Raw genomic sequence first — 22,402 nt, 5'->3', positions numbered from 1 at the left:
AATGAATAAAGAAGAGCGGTTTCTGTATTAATTGTGGGTGACTGGCCTCTGTGTGCGTTGTATTCATTCCGCTGTTAGGAAATCTAACAATTGCAGGTTACTGTTCTTATAACCATATATTTTACCTGTTAATACAAACTGTATGATCTGACATACTGAACAAACACAAAACACCACGCGGATTGCAGATTTGCTATATAAATGAGATATACTTAATACTGCGACAGAAAAGTGACGATTTACCTGCGACGCTGTGGTTTTCAGCTTTTGCAAACCATTCTCTAAATGTTCCATTTTCTGAGATAACTCTTTCCTTTTTCTGTCCAGGAGATTTTTGTACAAATTGATTTGCTCCAGGAAACTCTTTGGAGTGGTATAATTATATCGTTTTTCATTTTGATAGTATTTAGCACTGATTTCATTAACACTTGTGTGTACATATGCCATAAATTGACTAATTGACTCCTTCACATCTGCCTGTAAATAAATCACAAAAAGAATGTAAAACAATCAAAAACAACTGTTTTACAGATAATAACAATAATGCACAATATGGAATTAAATACATTTGTTAAAGTGTGCCTCGGGTTTGCTATATATTCGTACTGTACTGAAGATGGTAGACTAGGATGCAGGGCAAGACGCAACATAAACCTCAGCTGGTCTCTGCACGGGGGATAACAGCAAAATTTACTAACACACTAAGGCCTTTTGCACACGATATATGGCTTTTTCTATATTTTGCGGTCCGTTTTAAACTGATCCGTTTTTCCGTTTCAGTAGTGTTTCTGCTTCCGTATCGTTTTGCTTTTCCGTTTTTTCCGTTTGGTTTCAGTTTGTGATCCGCTTTTTGCGGATCGCAAACGGAAACGGAAGCATACAATAATGTTTAAACAGTAAGCACATAAAAAAATTGGGTTGGGCATAAAATTTTCAATTCAGGTGAAACTCGAAAAATACGAATATCGTGCATAAGTTATTTTATTTCAGTAATGCAAATTAAAAGGTGAAACTAATATATGAGACTCATTACATGCAAAGTGAGATATTTCAGGCCTTTGTTATAATTTGGATGATTATGGCTTACAGCTTATGAAACCCCAAAGTCACAATTTTGAGGTACCCTTTTAGCTGACTAGTGTGACACTTTGAGCCTAGAATATTGAACCTTTTCACAATATTCTAATTTTAAGTTGCATTAATGCAACTCTTTTTAAGCTACATTACTGAAATAAATGAATTTTTGCACAATATTAAAATTTTTCGAGTTTCACCTGTAGATGGTTCTGCAAAAATGGAACGGATACGGAAGAGATAAAGATGCATTCCGTATGCATTCCATTTTTTTTAGCGGAACCATTGACTTGGATGGAGCCATTGAACATGATTTGCGGGCAATAATAAGACATGTTCTATCTTTGAACGGAAATACGGAAACGGAATGCATACGGAGTACATTCTATTGTTTTTGCGGACCCATTGAAGTGAATGGTTCCGCATATGGAACACAAAAAACGGAACGGAAAATAAAAATGTGCAAGAGGCCTAAGGGCTAATGCACACAAACGTATTTTCTTTCCGTTTCGTTTTCTTTGCGGACCGTATACGGAACCATTCATTTCAATGGGTCCACAAAAAAAACTGAAGTTACTCCATGTGCATTCCATTTCCGTTTTTCGCAAAAAATTAGAACATGTCCTATTATTGTCTGCATTACGGACAAGAATAGTACTGTTCTATTAGGGGCCAGCTGTTCTGTTTGGCAAAATACGGAATGCACACGGACGTCATCCGTATTTTTTGCGGATCCGTTTTTTGCGGACGGCAAAATACCTACGGTCGTGTGCATGGGCCCTAATAGAGAGAAACAAACTGCAAAGAGCTGCTAGATTCTTGTGAATCTAGACGTACGCTTTAAGGCAGTGATGTTGCCATCTTTTTTTAAAGGACTACCCAGTGGCAAAGCGGTGAAAATGGGTCCATTTCAAGTGACAAAACAGCAAGCCTTTTTTGTGATTTTTACACAAAAACTTAAAGGGATTCTGTCACCAGGTTTCACCCCTGTCAGCTAAACATATGCTGATGTTCAGGGCCTCATCACGATTCCTAATGTGGGCTTATAAATGTGATCTGTAGCCTTATTTTGCTAAAAAACAGCTTTTACTAACCTGTCACTCAAAGAAATAAGGTGCCCAAGGGGATGTCAGGGGATGCAAGGTGCCCACCGCACCCACCGCCGTTCGTGCCCAGCGCCGCCTTTCCAGACTTCTGCGCCGCCTCCTAATCCTCTGTGCCGCCTCTCGCTCTCCCTCCCTCCCCCCCTCCTCCTGCTGTAAGATCTCGCGCGTGCGCACAGGGCTCTGAGAGGCTGGCGCCAGAGTGCAGGTCATACAGGGGGTTGAGCGAAGTGCCGGCGCATGCGCACTTCGCTGTAGGAAGCCAAATGGAGAAGTCCGCACGGGCGCATTAGGCAGAGCCCTGTGCGCATGCGCGAGATCTTACAGCAGGAGGAGGGGGGGGGGAGAGCGAGAGGCGGCACAGAGGATTAGGAGGCGGCGCAGAAGTCTGGAAAGGCGGCGCTGGGCACGAACGGCGGTGGGTGCGGCGGGCACCTTGCATCCCCTGACATCCCTTGGGCACCTTATTTCTTTGAGTGACAGGTTAGTAAAAGCTGTTTTTTTTAGCAAAATAAGGCTACAGATCACATTTATAAGCCCACATTAGGAATCGTGATGAGGCCCTGAACATCAGCATATGTTTAGCTGACAGGGGTGAAACCTGGTGACAGAATCCCTTTAAAATCAACAAAACTGGCTAAAACCCCCATGTAAAGAAGTGCATTCATTGGCCCTTTGCATTCTATTTAATTGCCTTTAAAGGGGTTGTCTCACAAAAAATATTAGTTTTCCAACCAGCACCTGGATCTAAATAGTTTTGTGATTGCATGTAACTACAAATTTTGTATAGCCATTGAGTTATTCAATAAAATGTATCTGTATAGAGCCGCCTGCTGTTTGTTCTTTTTCTTATTTCTTAGTCCTGCTCACTGAGAAGGTCGCACATGCTCAGTTTCATACTTCAACTGCCTCCTGAGCTGTGATAGGCAAAGAGCTCTAGCAGAAAAGACATGCCCCCTGATATGCCAGCTTGATATAAATCTAGCAGAGTGAAGTATGGAGATATCTCAGGATCCGTTTGAAGTAAAGGGCTGGTTCTAAATTTGTTAGAAAGAGATTATAATTTACTATATTGATATAGGATAACCCCTTTAAAGGAAAATGTGTCACCAAAAATATTATCTGCCAGTTATAACCAGATAGCAACACATTTTTTTAAAATCTGTTACTATTTTCTGATTACAGATTTTTTTTTAAATTCTACTTCCTGAACATGATTATGGGGGCGGCCATCTTGCCTGAGCAGTTCTTAAAGGGGTTAACCCACGATTAATGTTAAAAATGACATCATATAGCACATGAGGGTCTCTTACTAACAAAGTTAGAACCAGCCCTCTACCTCACAACTGCTGCGCCATCTGCACTTTGACCTTAGAAGTCAGGACTAGGCATGATCATGTTTACACTGCCTGGCCCTGTCAATCAAAGTGGAGAGGGTGTGGCAGTTGCAGAGAGAGCAGAGCCTCTAGGTGTAACAACAACTCCCCCTTTGCTCCTAGAGGCTCTTTTGCATATATTAAAACTTCATTTTTCTCAGCAATGCAGACACATATGAACATGGGAGCCTGTCACGAACCAGCAGGTGTGAACCCACTGTGCCACGTGTCCTACCTCCTCTAAGGGTGTTGTCTAAGTGAACCCCTCGATCTTCACAGTACCCCTGATGGTGGGGATAGACTTTCCCGAGGGGAACACCAGGTCGCTACCTCTTGAGGAGGATAGGCACACGAGGCAGCTGGTCCAGGCGGACCAGGAGGTACAAGAGAAAGGTACCAGAAGTACAGGCAGAGTCGTTACCAGGAGCAACAGTGCAAGACCGAAGGATGAGGCAGAGGCGTAGTCAGACAGGCGAAAGGTCAAGGCAGGCAGCACAGGTACAGATTAGGCAATCTGAGTCGGCAACATGAGAGTCAAGGCAAGCAGGCAGGGATCAGACGGGTAGCAGAATCCAATAATACAAATATGAGTCAGGAACACAAGTGGTTATCAGGAGCCTTAGCAGAACACAAGGACATTGATGCTGAGGCATCTAGGAAGGGGCCTGAGCCACTTATATATGCACAGGAGGGCTAGGATAGGTCAGCGAGGTCACATGACCTAAGCCACAAAGTCCAGGAAGTCCCCATAGCTCTGTGCACTTTAATTGTGTAAAAAAACCTATTTGATACATATGCAAATTAACCTGAGATGAGTCCTGTCCCTGAAATGAAATGAGTAAGGGACTGGACTCATCTCAGGTTAATTTGCATATGCATGAAATCTGTTTTTTTACACAATAAAAGCACATAGAGCTATGGGGACTGGGTATTGCGGATGTGCTAGCGGCTATCTAGCAACCCATGTCCTCAGCTCTATACACAAAATCCCGGTGACAGGTTCCCTTTAAGGAAGTGCAGCAGGAACAAACAGCAAGCATGCTGTGGCCAGGGCTGAGAGCAAACTATGGAGCGGATCCAGAACAGACAGAGCCCAGGACTGCAGCAGTAAAATGGGAAGCACCAGCCACAGATCCCCGCTGAACACGGCGGTAAGCAGGGGAACAGCGCACAGCAGCCGCTGTTACAGAGCCTACACAGATGTCTTCAGCTGCCAAGTGCACATGCAACAGGTCAACCAATTTCATAGGTACAAATCTGCTAAAAGATGCCCTTTAAACCTTATGCGCATGGCCATATTACAGCTCTGTTTTCTACAGGGCTGTAATTGGGCTATCATAGGGGTGAATAGGGACTTTATTTGTTTACATACAATATGCAATCTTTTTTCTGTCCTAATGTGAATTCAACAGAAAAGAATCATTGCATGTTCAATCTTATGCCATATATAAAGAACTTTTCTCACGATAAGGGCTGTATGCATTTTGCGGTCCTCAAAAAAGGGATGATGTCAGTGTGCATTCCGTATTTTGCGGAACGGAACAGCTGGCCCCTAATAGAACAGTCCTATCCTTGTCCATAATGTGGACAATAATAGGACATGTTCTATTGTTTGCGGAACAGACATACGGACACAGAATGCACACGGAGTAACTTCTGTTTTTTTCGCGGACCCACAGAAATGAATGGTTCCACATACTATCAGCAAAAAAAATGTGATCTGGTGAGCCACCCTACATGGCATGAGGCCTAATTTCTGCAGTATCTTGTTTACCTTCACTAACTTATAAATGACTATACTCCTGGGAATCTACAGCCTTATCAATGTTACAGTAATTAATGGGCTTATTTACAAGATTAACCCTCTACAATTAATCAGAGAACTCCTGGAAATCAATTAATAGGAATTAAATAAGGTACACCTAGTGCAGTGAAAGTTACACATAATTTACCAAAATGCTGTCAATAATTGCTCCAACTTCAGGCACATTAGCGAATGGTATTGGAGTGTTTAATGATATAGATGAGTGATTAAATATTTTTAAATGATTAAGCTGGAGAAGCATGATAATTGCCTGGTTTCCAATTGTATATTTCCTATGAGAAAAAGTAGGATATTATTGATATTTAATCCATGTGTATTCTGCCTGTCTGCCTCTAAATGGACTCTAGTTATTTATCCACGATGGCCAAAAACAACTGTGAATTCATATTGCATTGGATTAGATTTTGTAAGCTTAACCATGAATAAAGGGGTTGGCATTTAGTCAATTTGGTGTATATGTATTAAGTTTCCTACCGAATAGATGTCACTGGATTTCTTATCAGGCTACAGACCAAACAAGTGATGTCCTAAGACTATTTGAGAGGTCGTATCTTTTTATCAGAACAGGACATGGAAAAAATAAAAAAGAGAAAATCTGGCCAGGCCAATTAAAGTCGTAGCAAGTTCTGTAGTTTCTGTATAACTTATTTAAATTAATGTCCTTTACTTAAAGGCGCTGTGGATAGCCCATATCTTATAGGAACATAAAACTGCAAATCTAGGCAATCTCAAAGTTTTACCTTAGTTAAACTTAACCTTCCTATTCTCTTAGGCTACTTTCACACTACCGTTCAGAGCGGGTCCGTCTGATGTCTGCTCAGACGGATCCGCTCCTATAATGCAGACGTTTGTATCCGTTCAGAACGGATCCGTCTGCATTATAACTTAGAAAAAATTCTAAGTGTGAAAGTAGCCTGAACGGATCCGTCCAGACTTTACATTGAAAGTCAAGGGGGGACGGATCCGTTTGCCTCCGCACGGCCAGGCGGACACCTGAACGCGGCAAGCAGTGTTCAGGTGTCCGCTTGCTGAGCGGAGCGGAGGCTGAACGCTGCCAGACTGATGCATTCTGAGCGGATCCGCGTCCACTCAGAATGCATTAGGGCTGGACGGATGCGCTCGGGGCCGCTTGTGAGCCCCTTCAAACGGAGCTCACGAGCGGACACCCGAACGCAGGTGTGAAAGTAGCCTAACTTACACAGAGGGGCCCAGAGCATAAATAACAGTCATCCAGGGCCACTTCCTCCATATCCCATATGCTTCCCACCTATACAGTCAGCATTGCACTGGCCCACCAGATTACCAGACGGCCCAGGCTCTAATACCAGAGTCGACTCCAAAGGTCCAGAGGAAAAAAAAAATAACATTTGTAGCTGCTTTTGGAGAAATTAACCTTCCACTAGGGTCTATTTCTTTGAATCAAAAGTTATTACATATGGGGGTTGGGCCCCAAGGATAATTTTCGCCAGTGGGCCCAACCCTGAAATTACAATGCAACAAACTTACATTAATGAAAGGCCAATACCTATATAATATAGACACTCATGTATAAAAACCACATGGCAGTCATAAATATGTCAACAAAAAAACCAATCATGAACACTCAGGGAAGATATGAGGAAGATACACGAAATGAGCGTTGGAGGGTGACGTGTAGGGCCGTGGCAGAAACTACATTGATTATATGGACAATTCAGGTTAGTATATATAGTCTATCTATTCATTTCCTAAGCATGAGACTGTTAGTGTGAGATTGAGTACACGTATTAGCTTTATTATAGCTTTACCCACTTTGGCTTAAATATGGAACACTTGGTGGTGTTAAAGGGGCAGCTGGATGGGGGGGTTCTTTGCTATAGAGAGTTGGGATAGCCTGCAGAAGCAATGAGCCAAGGTCAGAGGTGTAACCTAATCTCCTGGGCCCTAATGTAAAATCTGTAAAGGACCCCCATCTACAATGTGGCATTTATTAATACTGGTGTCTTTTTATGTGGCAGAGGGGACTGCACACCCCTGACCAAATTCACATAAGCGTCTGGACCAAATGGAAAAGGAAAGTGAACAACTGAACTCGTCTGTAAGTCACTGGATTTAAATTTGCTACCCTGTAACTTCTTCTTTTAAAATGTGTTTTAATCTCTTTATCAGAAAGTAAGGTCACTGTAAATTGATTCGGAGGTGTGTGTGTGTGTGGGGGGGCTTGCCCACCAAAATACCTTGTCCCAGTCCTGCCAACCATCTAATATGTATGATGATGTCCCAACTTTCCCCGACAGCAGTTGTTTGGGAAATAAAGATTGGGCATGTTGTCTGTCAGCATCTTACTCCGCTCTCTATTTGAGGACGAGCGTACATTTGTAGGTAGAAGGTGGCTGGGGTCTGACTGAATATCCATGGGGGATACGAGCATTCTGCCGATGGCTGTAAAAGGTATGTGGGTAGTCTTCTTGCATGAGCTAAATAAGAAAAGTTATCCATCTATCTTGGTGACAACCAGAACAGCTGGTCACTGAAATGCACAATTTTATATCTTATAATAATTCATACTTCAAAGTGATCACTTCCGATTAACCCCATATCTGTGCTGTATCACAATAATATACATTCTCCAGGTTATTTTACCCTGTACACTAAAGTTTAAAGTGTAACTAGACTTTCATACAACTTTCTTTTCAACAATTCTAAATGACCTAAAATTAATTTTTTTAATGTGTTTTATAAATTGATTTTACTAAGTAAATGACTTTGAAGTCTAACTAAATTTTCATTCAACTATCCGAATTCTATAGGATTCATTTTTGTAATGTATTTTATGAATTGATTTTAATGTCTTAATGCCAAAGTATGCCCCTGAAGATCCGGGTGGTCTATAGCGCTTTTCACTGTACGCTGTTGCCATGTGTTGCAGTGTAAGGATTCCACAGTACAGGAATAGGGACCGCAGTCAGCTCAGTACTGGCAGCAGCACATATCACTGCCCCTGCTTGTGCCCACTCCGCTAAAGCCTGGCATAGCACATTGGTGCAGGGTCCCCTGCACCAATGTGCTATAAAGAGAGTTTAGCTGAAGAGAGCGGGCACAATTAGGTGCAGTGATGTGTGCCCCTTCCAGTGAAAACCCCTATAGACAGCCTAGTTCTTCGGGGGCCTACTTTGGTATTAAGAGATTAAAATCAATTCATAAAATACATTAAAAAAATGAATCCTATGGAATTAGGATAGTTGAATGAAAATTAAGTTACACTTCAAAGTCATTTACTTAGAAACCAATGTGTTCTGCAGAGCTTTAGCTGAGTAGAGCGGGCACAAGTGGGAGCAGCGATGTGTGCCCCTTCCAGTAATGAGCTGACTGCGGTGTCTATTCCTGTAGAACTGCTGAATCCTTACACTGCAATACATGGCAACAGCATACAGAAGTATACGCTACAGCGAAAAGCCCTACAGACCGCCTCGATATTCGGGGCCTACTTTAAGACCTAGCATTAAGACAGTAAAATCAATTCATAAAATACATTACAAAAATGAATTCTATGGATTTACGGTAAATATGAAAATGTAGTTGCACTTTAAACTCATTTACTTAGAAATTAGACTTTAAATATCTGTATATACCGTGGTGTACGACACTGACACCTGTGAAAACCTGTACAATTATCCTGTCTATAAAGTACAATAGAAAATGACAAGACGTATATATCTGGAGACTAAAGACGTAGCAAAAGGGCTTCCAGAAAAAATGGAAATGGCCCCGGATAAGTTGTCATGATGCAGTAAAATAACTATTGTTGTAATGTACAGCTTAACAAAGTGGCACAGCATGAGAGACGTGTCAAGCCACGGAGCAGCTGGTTGTAATTCATGCTGCTTTTGCAGAAAACACTAATCGCAGTAGAATGGGATTCTTTGATGATTGGCCTCCTTTGCATTTGCAATGTGTCGCTTTCTCTTATGATAAGGTCAACAGTGACAGCACTTCCTGACTTTAACAGCTGTGGCTTCTGAAACGGTCATTGTGCAAATACTAATTGCAGTAATTTCATTAGCATAAATTATTTATTCTGACAATCCATTTTATAGAATATGCCTTTTTTTCGGTATCAGCCTGTTTCCTAATATACAAGAATACACAAGAAAATTCAAAGCAATGGTTTCCGTGATTTTAAAATGTAAATAGAATAAAAATTCTAATAAAAATATTCGTCCATCAAATTTAACCAGATATGTTACTGGGACCCCAAAGAAAGGGAGTACCGATGCACTATAAACCTTCAAATGATATTCAAAGAAAATGTATTGGGTTCTAAGCAGCGGGCGTCTACGAGCTGCACTTGTATCATCTGTGTACACTGAATCCTTTCATGACGGGGACCTCATGACCAAAGCAAAATTTTACCTTTTGGTATGTTGTATTGTAAGTGTATGGCCACACACTGTGGGTCTCCTGCAGATTTTCGCTGGCGCCCTCCTCAGTTGTTTCCTGCTATTAATACTGTACTAGACCAGGCCAGGACCGAATACTCCCTGCGTTCATTAATTATGGCAGCATATGATCCTAATGTACCCAGCCAGTGGTCGGGAAGGTCTATTCTAGTATTAATTTATTAATATTTGGCCGGGTGCATAAAGACCTGACACTACTAGTGCCAGGACATGACGGATCATAGGGTCCTGTCAATGTCCAACATCAGGATGCGGAGTATATGGCAGTGCAGTGACAAGCCTTACTGGGTTTGCTCTTCCTCCCTCCTCTTCTATGTTTCCTGCTTCTAGTATGACCGTAGGCAGGGGCAGATTGGCCATAGACCCTACAGGGAAATTTCCTAGTCGGCCGATGCCCAGTGGGCCGCTTGGGCCCTCGTTACGGCCGGCGGAAGTTTTTTGGGATGTATTTTGTGCTGCTGGTGGCAGTATTTTGTGATGGACTGTGGCATTTGGGTCTGTTGAGGTGGTATAATGTGCCACAATATGGTATTGCTGGCCACGCTTACTTTTGTTGGCCCTGCCTTCCATCTATTTGGAACTATCAAAACGGGGCCATTATTTTTTCCAGGGCCAGTCTGTCCTTGACCGCATGGCTGCCTCTGATGCCTGGTGTGGTGGTACATACAGTGTGTGTGTGACTGGGGTCTAATCAGGCAAGTGAGTCAGAGGCAAGTCCACGCTGTACACAGATCTGACCTCACTCAGATCTAATAATTCTCCTGCTATCATCTCTGATATTGTCACACTCACAGCCTGTGTGACACAGATTGGCACTGCCCACCAGCCACCATCGTGACACCATCTGTGAGAAGAGCAAGGATACGACCACACTTAGCAAATCCAATGCGGACTTTCTGCAGCAAATTCATAGATGGAAATCGTGATGATTTTGCTGTGTATTTCGATGTGGAAATTCTGCAGATTCATCACAGATTTGACCTGCATAAATATGCATCATGTCAATTTATGATGAAGATGTCTACCAGTGCAATGTCTCGCTTTTACTTGTGCATTAGACCTACTGAAAAGGCTCTGCCTAGCACTGATCCTACCTACTTGGTATTGGCCCCTCCTTCTGCCAATTTGAGCCCCCCTAAATACGGGTTTACTTTTTCTTTTCCAGCGCCACTTTAAGTTGCCAATGCGCCCTGAAAAGTACATTTCTAGGAGGAATAACAGCAGAACAGCAGATTTTTGGAGAACATGTGCTCCAGCATTGTCATTTCATGGGAAATCCAAGTATTTACAAATACAAGCATGTCATTAGAGCTGACAGAATGATAGTTATACTATATACAGAAATGGACTGAGTACTAGATTTTTTCCAAAGATTTTAATGTGTGTCCTGTAATACCTAACCTTTCCTGAAGCCTGAAAACCTCTTCTATCGAGTGATAATTTTGTCTTTACTTCACCATCTCATCTACACACATCTACACATTCAGTAGTAACAGTAAAAACACCCTACAAGCGGTCTAGACGCAGACGGGAAGGTAAATCCCACATATTTCTAGACGCTTACAGATGTGTTTTTACACTTTCAGAGCTAAACTAAACGGCACCTGATAACACTTCACAGTGGATTTAATTATCATACAGCAACTTCTGGAGAACCACACATACAATGAATTATAGTAATCTTGAGAACGATGGAAAATAGCAGCTATTCCACATAATATTCATTGTAGCCGTGCTTTAACTGGCAGGTGCTTGGCAAGTAAATTCTGTGCCATGCTCCATAAAACCTGAAACCATTACATCTTACAAATGGGTTGAAAACCAATTAAAACTAAGTTTAAGCGCTGCAGTCATACAGTAAAAAGTTTCCGTTTTTCTGCCTTGAATTAAGATGCAATGAACGCTAAAAGGCTACAATCTGATGCATTTGAACCGAAATCTTCATATAGATTTTTGTACGTATTATATTTCTGCCCATATAAATATTCATAGATTATTATAAACCTTATTCCATTAATACGTTAAACCCCGGACAATGGGTCATAAACTTCCAAATATCTGGCAACTGTTTCACAGAGAGGGGAACGACACCGAAAACATGAAGCAGATGACTGTGGTAAAGCGTGGATTCCACCAGTAGATGGCAGTAAGTGCGACCCTCGTGTATTCAGGTTGTCACACTACAGCAATTTATACAATTAGTAAGTTGTATACAAATGTAGCAGAGCTGAATGTAGCAGGCGGCCACAACCTGGTTTTAGGCAGGGGATGAACCCTTTTGTAGCACTGGTGATTTATTTTAACTACTGAGCAGCCCAAAGCTGTAAATGGACATGTATGCAATCGTGTGCACCGCAGCTTGGTTACAGTTAAAATCAATGCAAAGAGCTACAGAAAGTCTTAGGCTACATTCGCACGCCCATATTTTCTGTTTGTGTCCGATACGCATCTTTTGCGGATCACATGTGGACCCATTCAAATGTCATCCATGTGCTGTCCTGATCCGTGTGGCAAATTATAGAACATGTCCTACTGTTTTCCATTTTGCAGACGACAAGTATAGGTATTTTCACAACAGGACTCATGAAAAGTGTGGGATGCAAATGGACCAGGTCTGTATTTTGCAAATTCGCAATTTGCAGACCGCAAAACTGATATGGTTGTGTGAATGTAGCCTTACATAAGACTACAGAGAGTGATCCCCAAATCCATAAAGCAGCATCTGTGCATATTTAACTATAAAGTGGTTGTTCACTCCGGTTAACTTTCTCTTTAGGTCCCCCCCAGTGTGGCCAGACCCACTGCGGTAATCGTACTTACCACCAGATGGCGCACATCAGTGGGTCACACACCTGACTGCGGCAGCCAGTCATTGAATGGTTGACGCAGGGACCTGCAGAACCAGCAGGGGGAGTGATAGAGCCAGAACCCACCGGTGGGAATCATACTGCAGGTCCAGCCACACTGGGTGGGGGGGGGGGGGGGTCTGGAGAAAAAGTCACCAGGGGTGAACAAACCCTTTAACATTGGGAGGTGCTACTAAATGGGATTTCCTTCCTGAATTCACACCTACCGTACGTGTCATAATTTGGATTCTGCCATATTAAGGTTGGAACACTTTTCCCAAAAGTATTTTGTGATGTGTTTTCCAGTCTTTACTTAGTGGAATCTGATCCCATTTATGACAGTGAACACTGGTTTCCCTGTCAGTTCTGTGGCACACAGGCCAATATTTGGATCTCCATTTTCGGACTATTTTTTATCCGTATCGCTCAGCTTTATACACCAAACAGCTATGTTTTGTTTATACAGGACGTAGCTTGAGGCAGGTCCCCAATGGCTGCCAGCTAAAACTCCCGAGAGTCACCGCATGTTCTGTCACTAGGTGACTCGTTTTCAAAGCATGAACAAGAAGGCAAAGTAAAGATCCGGATGACATTCTCCTTCAAATGGGATTTTACAATTGTGCCACTTTTGCAAACGTTTTAAGTCTTTCTTTTAGGCTCCATTCACACATCCGCAATTCCATTCCGCATTTTGCAGGAATGGAATTGCGGACCCATTCAATTCCGATCCTGAAAAAAGAATAGAACATGTCCTATTCTTGTCCGCAATAGCGGACAAGAATAGGCATATTCTATTAGTGCTGGCAATGTGCGGTCCGCAAAATGCGGAACGCACATTGCCGCTGTCCGTGTTTTGCGGATCCGTAAAACACACACGGATGTGTGAATGGACCCTTATAAGGAATGTATCATTAGAAAATCATATTACAAAGAGATATTTTTATGTCTCCATTTATATGAAAAAAATGCTGAACGTTTCCAGTTTTCAGATTGATCACTAAAGCACACACACAATAGGCTGACACAAGAGCGAAACAATCAGAATCACAAGGGATGATTCCTAACAGGCTGGTAGTTCGGCCAGAGGGTCTGAGACCAGAAGAGACTGCAAGGAATGTAGAGAGTAAGGCCTCTTTCACACGGGCGTTGCGGGAAAATGTGCGGGTGTGTTGCGAAAACACCCGCGATTTTTCCGCGCGAGTGCAAAACATTGTAATGCGTTTTGCACTCGCGTGAGAAAAATCACGCATGTTTGGTACCCAAACCCGAACTTCTTCACAGAAGTTCAGGTTTGGGTTCGGTGTTGTGTATATGTTATTATTTTCCCTTATAACATGGTTATAAGGGAAAATAATAGCATTCTGAATACAGAATGCTTAGTAGGTGATCAATTGAGGGTTAAAAAAAAATAAAAAAATTAACTCACCTTCTCCTCTTGTTCGCGTAGTTCCCAGTCTCTTCTTTACTTCTTTAATGATGAGCTGTGAACTAAAGGACCTTTGGTGACGTCAGATCACATGCTCCAATCACATGGTACATCACCGTGGTGATGGACCATGTGATTGGAGCATGTGATCTGACGTCACCACAGGTCCTAGCCGATAGTTCATCTTTTAAGAAGTAAAGAAGAGACGGGAGCTACGCGAACAAGAGGAGAAGGTGAGTTAATTTTTTTATTTTTTTTAACCCTCAATTGATCACCTACTAAGCATTCTGTATTCAGAATGCTATTATTTTCCCTTATAACCATGTTATAAGGGAAAATAATACAGTGAATAGACTGTCACCTAGCAACCATGCGTGAAAATCGCACCGCACTTGCACGCAACCCCATTTACTTCTATGGGGCCTGCGTTGCGTGAAAAACGCAGAATATAGAGCATGCTGCGATTTTCATGCAATGCATAAGTGATGCGTGAAAATCACCGCTCATCTGAACAGCCCCATAGAAATGAATGGGTCGGTATTCAGTGTGGGTGCAATGCGTTCACCTCACGCATCGCATCCGCGCGGAATACTCGCCCGTGTGAAAGGGGCCCAAGGGTCCATTCACACGTCCGTAAGTGTTTTGCGGATCCGCAAATTGCAGATCCGCAAAACACGGACACTGGCAATGTGCATTCTGCAATTTGCAGACAGCACATCGCCGGCGCTATAATAGAAAATGCCTAATCTTGTCCGCAATTGCAGACAAGAATAGGACATGTTCTATTTTTTTGCGGAAACGGAAGCACGGATGCGGAAGTGCGGATCTGCAAATGCGGATGCGGACAGCACATTCCGGCCCCATTGAAAATGAATGGGTCTGCACCCGTTCTGCAAAATTGCGGAGCGGATGCGGACCCATTTTGCGGACGTGTGAATTGAACCTAAGGCTACTTTCACACTTGCGGCAGAGGAACCCGGCAGGCAGTTCCGTCGCCGGAACCGCCTGCCGGATCCGGCAAAACTTAGGCCAACTGATCCGTCTTACAAATGCATTGCAAGAACGGATCAGTCTGTCCGTTTGTCATACGGACAAACGGATCTGTTTCGATTTTTTTTTTACATTTATACCGGTCTGCGCATGCTGCGATTTTATCTTTTGCCTGATCAGTCAAAAAGACTGAACTGAAGACATCCTGATGCATCCTGAACGGAATGCTCTCCATTCAGAATGCATTAGGATAAAACTGATCAGTTCTTTTCTGGTATAGAGCCCCTAGGACGGAACTCTATGCCGGAAAAGAAAAACGCAATTGTGAAAGTACCCTAAGTCTACATGCACACGAACGTTGTTTGTTTCCGTGTCCGTTCCGTTTTTTTTGCGGCTAGGATGTGGACCCATTCATTTCAATGGATCTGCAAAAAAATGCGGACAGCACACGTATGTCCGTTTCGTAGCCCCGCCCCCCAAAAAAATAGAACATGTCCTATTCTTGTCCGCATTGTTACAATGGATCCGCAAAAAAAAAAAAACGGATGGCATACTGATGTCATCAGTTTTTTTTTGCGGACCGCAAAACAAAAACGGTCGTGTACATGTAGCTACAGGTACCCGAAGGGTCTATTGCCTATAGTCGGGAGGCCCTTTGCCCAATGGTGCAGCTAAGTGGATGTTTTCACTACAATTATTAATGTATTACGGTGTATTAAAACAGGTACCTGACCACAATGGCCAGGATTGGAGAAAAAGCAGATCCTGGTTATTTAACCCCTTAGATACTGCAGTTAATAGTGACCGCTGCATCTGAGCTGTTCGATAGAGGGAGAGGGTTTACTCTGCCCTCGATCAGAGACTATGTGGTGCGAGGGCTCAAATAGGTTTCTATGATAGCCTGGGGCCTTGTCAAGGCTCCCAGGCATGTCATAGTTAGCTGCTCGCAAAGTTGTGCCCGAGGTCGACAGGCAGCCTGTAAAAATCCCATAGACTGCAATAGTATTATATTGCAGTTTATGGTACAAGCAATCAGAAGACTGCATGTACAAGTCCCCTAAGAGAACTAAAAATTATAGTGAAAAAAAAAGAAAAATAGTTTTTAAGAAAATAAAATTAAAAATAAAATATTATAAATTCAAATCACCCTCTTCCAAATTTCACATAAAAATAAAAAAATAAATAAACATAATAATAGGTATCACCACATCCAAAAATGCATAATCTATTAAAATATAAAAATGTTTTTCCTGCTTGGTGAATGTCTAACGGAAAAAAATAAAAAATTTGGATTTGCCATTTTTGGTTATTTGCCCCTCCCCCAAAAATTAAACAAAAAGTGATCAAAAAGTCAAATGTACCCCAGAAACTCTCACACAGCTTCATAGAAGGAAACATAAAAAAAAAAGTTATGGGATGGGAATATGGCAATGCAAAGAAAGTTTTATTTTTTCACAGGTTTTTTATTTTTTTTACAAAGTAATAAAACATTATATAAATTTGGTATCCCATGATCATACTGATCTGCAAAATAAGCTTGTCATGTCAATTGTTTTTGTGAAAAACTAAATTTTAAAAAATCATGGCAAAAATTCATTTTTTTCCACTTCAACTAACAGAACAGTTGCCAGTTTTACAGTGCCATTAAAAAATACAACTTATTCCACATAAAAATACGCCTTAATAAGTCTCTGTGAATGGAAAAGTAAAAACGTTATGGGCCTTGGAAAGCGGGGAGGAAAAAACAAAAATTCAAAAATGAAAATTGGTACGGTTCTTAAAATGAACCTGGCATCAACTTTATGCTGTCCTCACTGAGGGCAGGGGAAAAAGCAGTGACAGAAAATAGGGACTGTCTGTCCCTCATGCACTACAACTTAAGCGGTTGCTAAGAACTTGCTGTATAATCACTGCAGCCAGGGCTGGAAGAGTCATGGCTGCCTTAGAAGACTCCCGGTTATTAATAATCTCCTTTTCTCCCTGCCCACCTGCTGACAATTGGAAGTTTTCTCCTAGGGAGAAAATCACTCAAAATGGTCAGAAAACGGCATAAGGAATAATTTTTGTACAATATTTTTTTAATAAAAAGCAAAAGTGTGTTTTTTTAAAAGCCTGTTTGTTACAACCGGCTGCCATCTGTTTATCTATAGCCATATATGTCACTGAGGAGCATGTATGGCCTATAAGCCTCCACACATCGATTAAGGCGCTTTCCATAAGGAGAGATAGTAGTCGCCAAATCTTGTCACTTTGACATTACTAATAGTGTCTTAGCATTAAACAGCTTGAAAGGAGTTAGACACAGTCCTAGGAGACCTCAAAGTGTCATACAAGACTTTTCAGGACTTGCGGCACATTTGATTTGGGTCAAATTATTTGGGTCTGAATTGAATTTGACAACCAAATTGTGTAAACTGGACCGGAAACGAATTTCAGAAATTTGCTCACCTCTATGGGTGAACATCTCATTGCAACAGCTTTAGCATTAATAAGCAGTTGGTTCTCCACAGCCACAAGGCTTTGTTCCAGATTCTAAAAGATAGTGTCCGTTCAGGTTCAGCCATCATGAAGTTGGGCACTGGTAGAACCAGTCATAAGGCTGACTTCCAATATGCATTGTACTTCATCCCAAGGCATTTGCTGAACTTGAGACCTGGATTCAATGCAATCTCAATACTTAATACTCAATCTGCACTTATGCTACATAAAAGTTTTTATTTATTTATAGACCTGAAATTATCCTAGTGACCAACTATATATTAATGCATTTTCCGTTTTTGGTGCCGTAAGGCAAAGAAACAATGGATTTTTTTTCAGAATCATCCATATAGTCATTGGCAAACTTCAGACGGGCCTGGACAAGTGAGGACTTGAGCAGGGGAATCTTCCGTGCAATGCATGATTTGAAACCATGACGGCGTAGTGTTCTACCGACAGTGACCTTTGAAACTGTGGTCTCAGCTCTCTTCATGTCATTGACCAGCTACTCCCTTGTAGTTCTGGGCTGATTCCTCAACTTTCTTATCATCAGTGATACCCCACGAGGTGAGATCTTGCATGGAGCCCCAGTCCGAGGGAGACTGACAGTCATCTTTAGCCTCTTCCATTTTCTAACAATTGCTCCAACAGTTGATCTATTTTCACCAAGCTGCTTGGCAATTGCCCTGTAGCCCTTTCCAACCTTGTGGAGGTCCACAATTTTGTCTCTGGTGTCTTTTGACAGCTCTTTGGTCTTGCCCATGGTAGTAGTTGGCGTCTGAATGACTGACTGTGGGGTGGACAGGGGTCTTTAAAAGAGCTCAGACAGGTGCTACTAAGTTAGATTAATGAGTGGAGTAGAGGAGGACTTTTTAAAGGCACAGTAACAGGTCTTTGAGAGACAGAATTCTTGCTTTCTCAGGTGTTCAAATACCTATGTTCAGCAGTGCAAGACAAATAAATTCTTTAAAAATCATACAATGTGATTTCCAGATTATTATTTTTTTATTCTGTCTCTCCGAGTGGGAATGCACCTACAATGTAAATTTCAGACCCCTCCATGATTTCTAAGTGGGAGACCTTGCAAAATTGCAGGGTGTTTAAATACTTCTGTTCCTCACTGTATATTACATGGTGGCTAACCTACATGGTGATTGATTATATTTACATTGCAATTGTGACTTTCTTCTCAAGTTTTCCCCACATTTTATTTTGTCTAGTAAATCATGCATTTGTTGTATATGTGTGCATTAAAGGGAACCGGTCACCAGTTTTATGGTGTCCTAACTAAGGGCAACATAAATAAGTGACTGATTCTCTTAGCAAAATGCTGGGTCACTTTCTTTAATTGACCCAGTCAATCTGCCAACATCTTGTATTGAAAAGCTCCAGCTCATAATGATGAGTCCTGAATATTCATGAGCTTCTGACTCTCCCCGCCTACCTGCTGCTGATTTTTTCCATATGAATCAGCAGCAGGTGGGCAGGGGAGTGGCTATAGCTCTGAATTAAAAAAAAACGCTGGACTCACTGACATCACGCTGGACTCAAATCAGCTCATTAGCATGTGGCATCTTTGTGTGTATATTGTCACACCAGTAAGTGAATACATCTAAGGCACTTTTTAGTAGTTAATACTTGTATATAATTAGATTATAATCAAATATCCACATGACAGGTTCCCTTTAAAGGGGTTGTCAGAGTTATTTTTTTGTTCTTTCTATGTTCCAAATGTAACAGCTTTCCAATGAACTCACTTTATCTCCAGTGGCTGGTTTCTCAGATTTGACTGAGGGTCACATTACCTGTGATGTCAGCTTCTCTCCCTGCTCTGATAAAAGTTTGTTTACAAGCTTGTAAACGAGAAGTCACTGTGTTCCAAATGTAACAGCTTTCCAATGAACTCACTTTATCTCCAGTGGCTGGTTTCTCAGATTTGACTGAGGGTCACATGACCTGTGATGTCAGCTTCTCTCCCTGCTCTGATAAAAGTTTGTTTACAAGCTTGTAAACGAGAAGTCACTGTGCTGCCCCCCCCCCCCCCCCCCCCCCGACTGCCGTCTGCTCTGCCCTAGGATTCTTAACACCTTCAGCTGCACACACTAGCTAGCTGCAGCAGTGACAATTCTGGGCACAGGAGCTGACAGACTAGAGAGAGCATTGAACAGGAAGGTAGGGGGAAGATCCTGTGTGTATTAGCAGTGTCATTATACAGCTGGGACTTGTAGTTCTACACATACAACATGCTGCCGAGTCTCCCAGCAGGCAGACATGTCACTCAGGGCAGCTCTTGTAGCCACTCCCTTAGCAGTCCAGGGGGAGGGGCAGAGAGTGTTTTTATTGCACGTAAACAAAAGGGCCAGAAAAGAACCAGGGAAATGAGGAAATATATATATATTTTTTTTGCATAAAACTTGCTTAGCTTAGTTATAAATTGCTGTCCATCAGATTTTCAGTGCTATATATATTTTTTTCATAACTCTGACAACCCCTTTAAATATATCTACCAAGTTATTGCCGGTCTTAAGGGGGTTACTAACATTTAGGGCATGCGACTTCCGAAGCCAGTGATTGGCTGCAGAGGTCACGTAGAAGTACGGCATGTCATCAGTCCAGGAAAATAGGCAAAGAGTGGTGGGGACCACTGCAGCATCAGTGCTGGAGTATTGGGGCATTTGACAGGTGAGTAACCTTTTTTTTAAAATATTTTCCAGATATTTACATTTGTTAAGCTTCCAGACAAACCTTTTTACTCATTTTTATTGTTTTTTCAAAAAATGTTTTATGCACTTTATTTCTTTCCCTGTGATTCTTCTCACTACTTTTCTTCTTTCCTCCTTCTTCCTATTCTTTTTTTATTAATTCTATCGCTTTTACCTAATTTCATTTTTAAAAAAATCAATATCCAAAAACAAAACAAAATGACTTTTGGTTCCTTACCACAAACATCTGATAATACAGCAAGAATTTTTCTATATTTCAATCAATCACGCCCACCCCATTATAGCCAGGGTGTAAGTCCTTAGTGAATAGACACAGATTGTATTATTTAGGCTTGTTAGCCAGCGTAAATTACATTTACTAACGGTCTCCAGCTTCCCATCGTTCTCATAATGTAATGGAATGTAACATGTTGTGCTTTCCTCAGTCAACTCTTCACACTAGAGGATTATCTCTTAGAACAGCATGGAAAATGTGTTTCATCAAAAAAGTGGACCAAAAATATTTCTTAAAGTGGGCATGCAGCACGCTTCTGCTTCGGTCAAGTAAACAAACTCTGGCGGGGAGGACTGGAGTGGAGGTTCAGGAGGAGGGGAATGAAATGGGCGATTATATCTTTTATTTTTTAACACAATTCCTGCCTATGGGGAGCTTTTTGAATAATCCTTTAATTAAAGAAGATTCCCAACTGAAATGTAAAATTGCCAGTAGTAGTTTAGTAATTATATTTATCTGACTTAAGAAAATATTGGCAATTTTCTGCTCAGTTGTGGAAGCCATGTTTTCAAACGTAACATCACTGTCACGGATGGTGTTGCAGAAAACTAGAAGTCATAAATAAAGATCCAACTGACTTGATCCCAAACTAAGGAACATATGGGTGAGCCCTATAAAAGCCCTAGAGCTCTCCCTGACTGCTCAGCCCATGCAAAGATCTTTATGATAGAAATCTGCATGCCCCCGTACCTAGACTGAGTGACCCCTGAAAACCCTATAATAGTGAGGGGACACGACCACCGGCTCCCTGCACTCAATACGGAGGGAGTCAGGGTCACCTAGATTCAAGCCAACAGGAAAACACAAATAAAGGAATAGACTTATCTGAGGAACCAGCAGTTGCAGCATCTAGCAGTGAGCACAATCCAGGAAGTAGTATAAACCGCAAAGTGAAGCAGTATGGGAGGGAATATAAAGGGAGGTAATCACTGCTAATAGATGGGAGAGGGAGAAGGAGAAGAGATGACGAAGCGAAACCAAAACAAAAGAACATCATGCAAGAGGTACTGAAGAACGGAGATCTGGCGGTGACAATCACATTGTGTACTTTTGAATTAAGGCCGCTTTCATACGAGCGTTACGGACTATGTCAGAATCCGTTCAGGAAAAAACTGATGGTTTTGCGCTCAAGGTCAATCAGTTTTTCTGCTATTGTATTCAGATTGTATTCAGTTTGTGTGTTTTTCCCATCCGGATTCTATCTGGATTGCATCCCCCAGCAACCATCAGTAAAAAACACATTGCATCTGGATGCATTCTATTTTTCACGCAAGCCCCATTCATTTCTATGGAGCCAGAGCTATGTGAAAAACGCACAGTATGGAACATGCTGCGATTTTTCCTGAATGCAAAGATGATGCATGAAAAATGCAGTGATGGCATCACAGGTGACTTCACTAAAGTAAATATATAAATGTGTGCAAGGGGACAACTGTACAAAGTATATAGAATTTGACCATCCAAGACCTGATAAGACTGCACAGGTTATAGTTTGGGGCTTCTTCAGGAGTAAAAGTAAAATTCTGTTGTTTAGTAACCAAGAGAAAAGACCATGCTTGTTAATAATTCAATTTTCTTTTAAAGAGGTTGTTCAAGAATAAATAAATAAACATTTTCTCTATTTTTCTCCAAAGAGTGCCACACGTCTCCACTGGCTATGTCTGGTATTGCACCTCACTCCAATTCAATTAAAAAGGGATGAGCTGAGGTACCAGTAGTCCATGGACAGATCTGGCACTGTTCTGGAATAGAAAAAAAGATGCATTTTTAAAACCTGGAATACAATTTTAAAATCCCGAGAAGCTTCTGTAGAGATCTGTCAACACCGGAAGGTACCTGTATCAGTTG

At 41.7% G+C, this 22,402-nt stretch overlaps 1 protein-coding gene across 1 annotated transcript in view; it reads right to left on the bottom strand.

Annotated features, from left to right (window-relative positions):
• Positions 1-22,402, bottom strand: part of DNAH11 (dynein axonemal heavy chain 11) — a 303,358-nt gene that overhangs the window by 94,716 nt on the left and 186,240 nt on the right. Inside the window, exon 57 of the mRNA XM_040433722.1 lies at positions 244-477. Coding sequence (XP_040289656.1) covers positions 244-477 — 234 coding nt within the window. The remainder of the gene's footprint in view (positions 1-243; positions 478-22,402) is intronic.

The sequence above is a fragment of the Bufo bufo genome, chromosome 5 (genome assembly GCF_905171765.1).
Source record: "Bufo bufo chromosome 5, aBufBuf1.1, whole genome shotgun sequence".
NCBI lineage: Eukaryota > Metazoa > Chordata > Amphibia > Anura > Bufonidae > Bufo > Bufo bufo.
The sequence above is the reverse complement of the archived record's forward strand: the minus strand, read 5'-3'. Positions and strand labels throughout refer to the sequence as shown.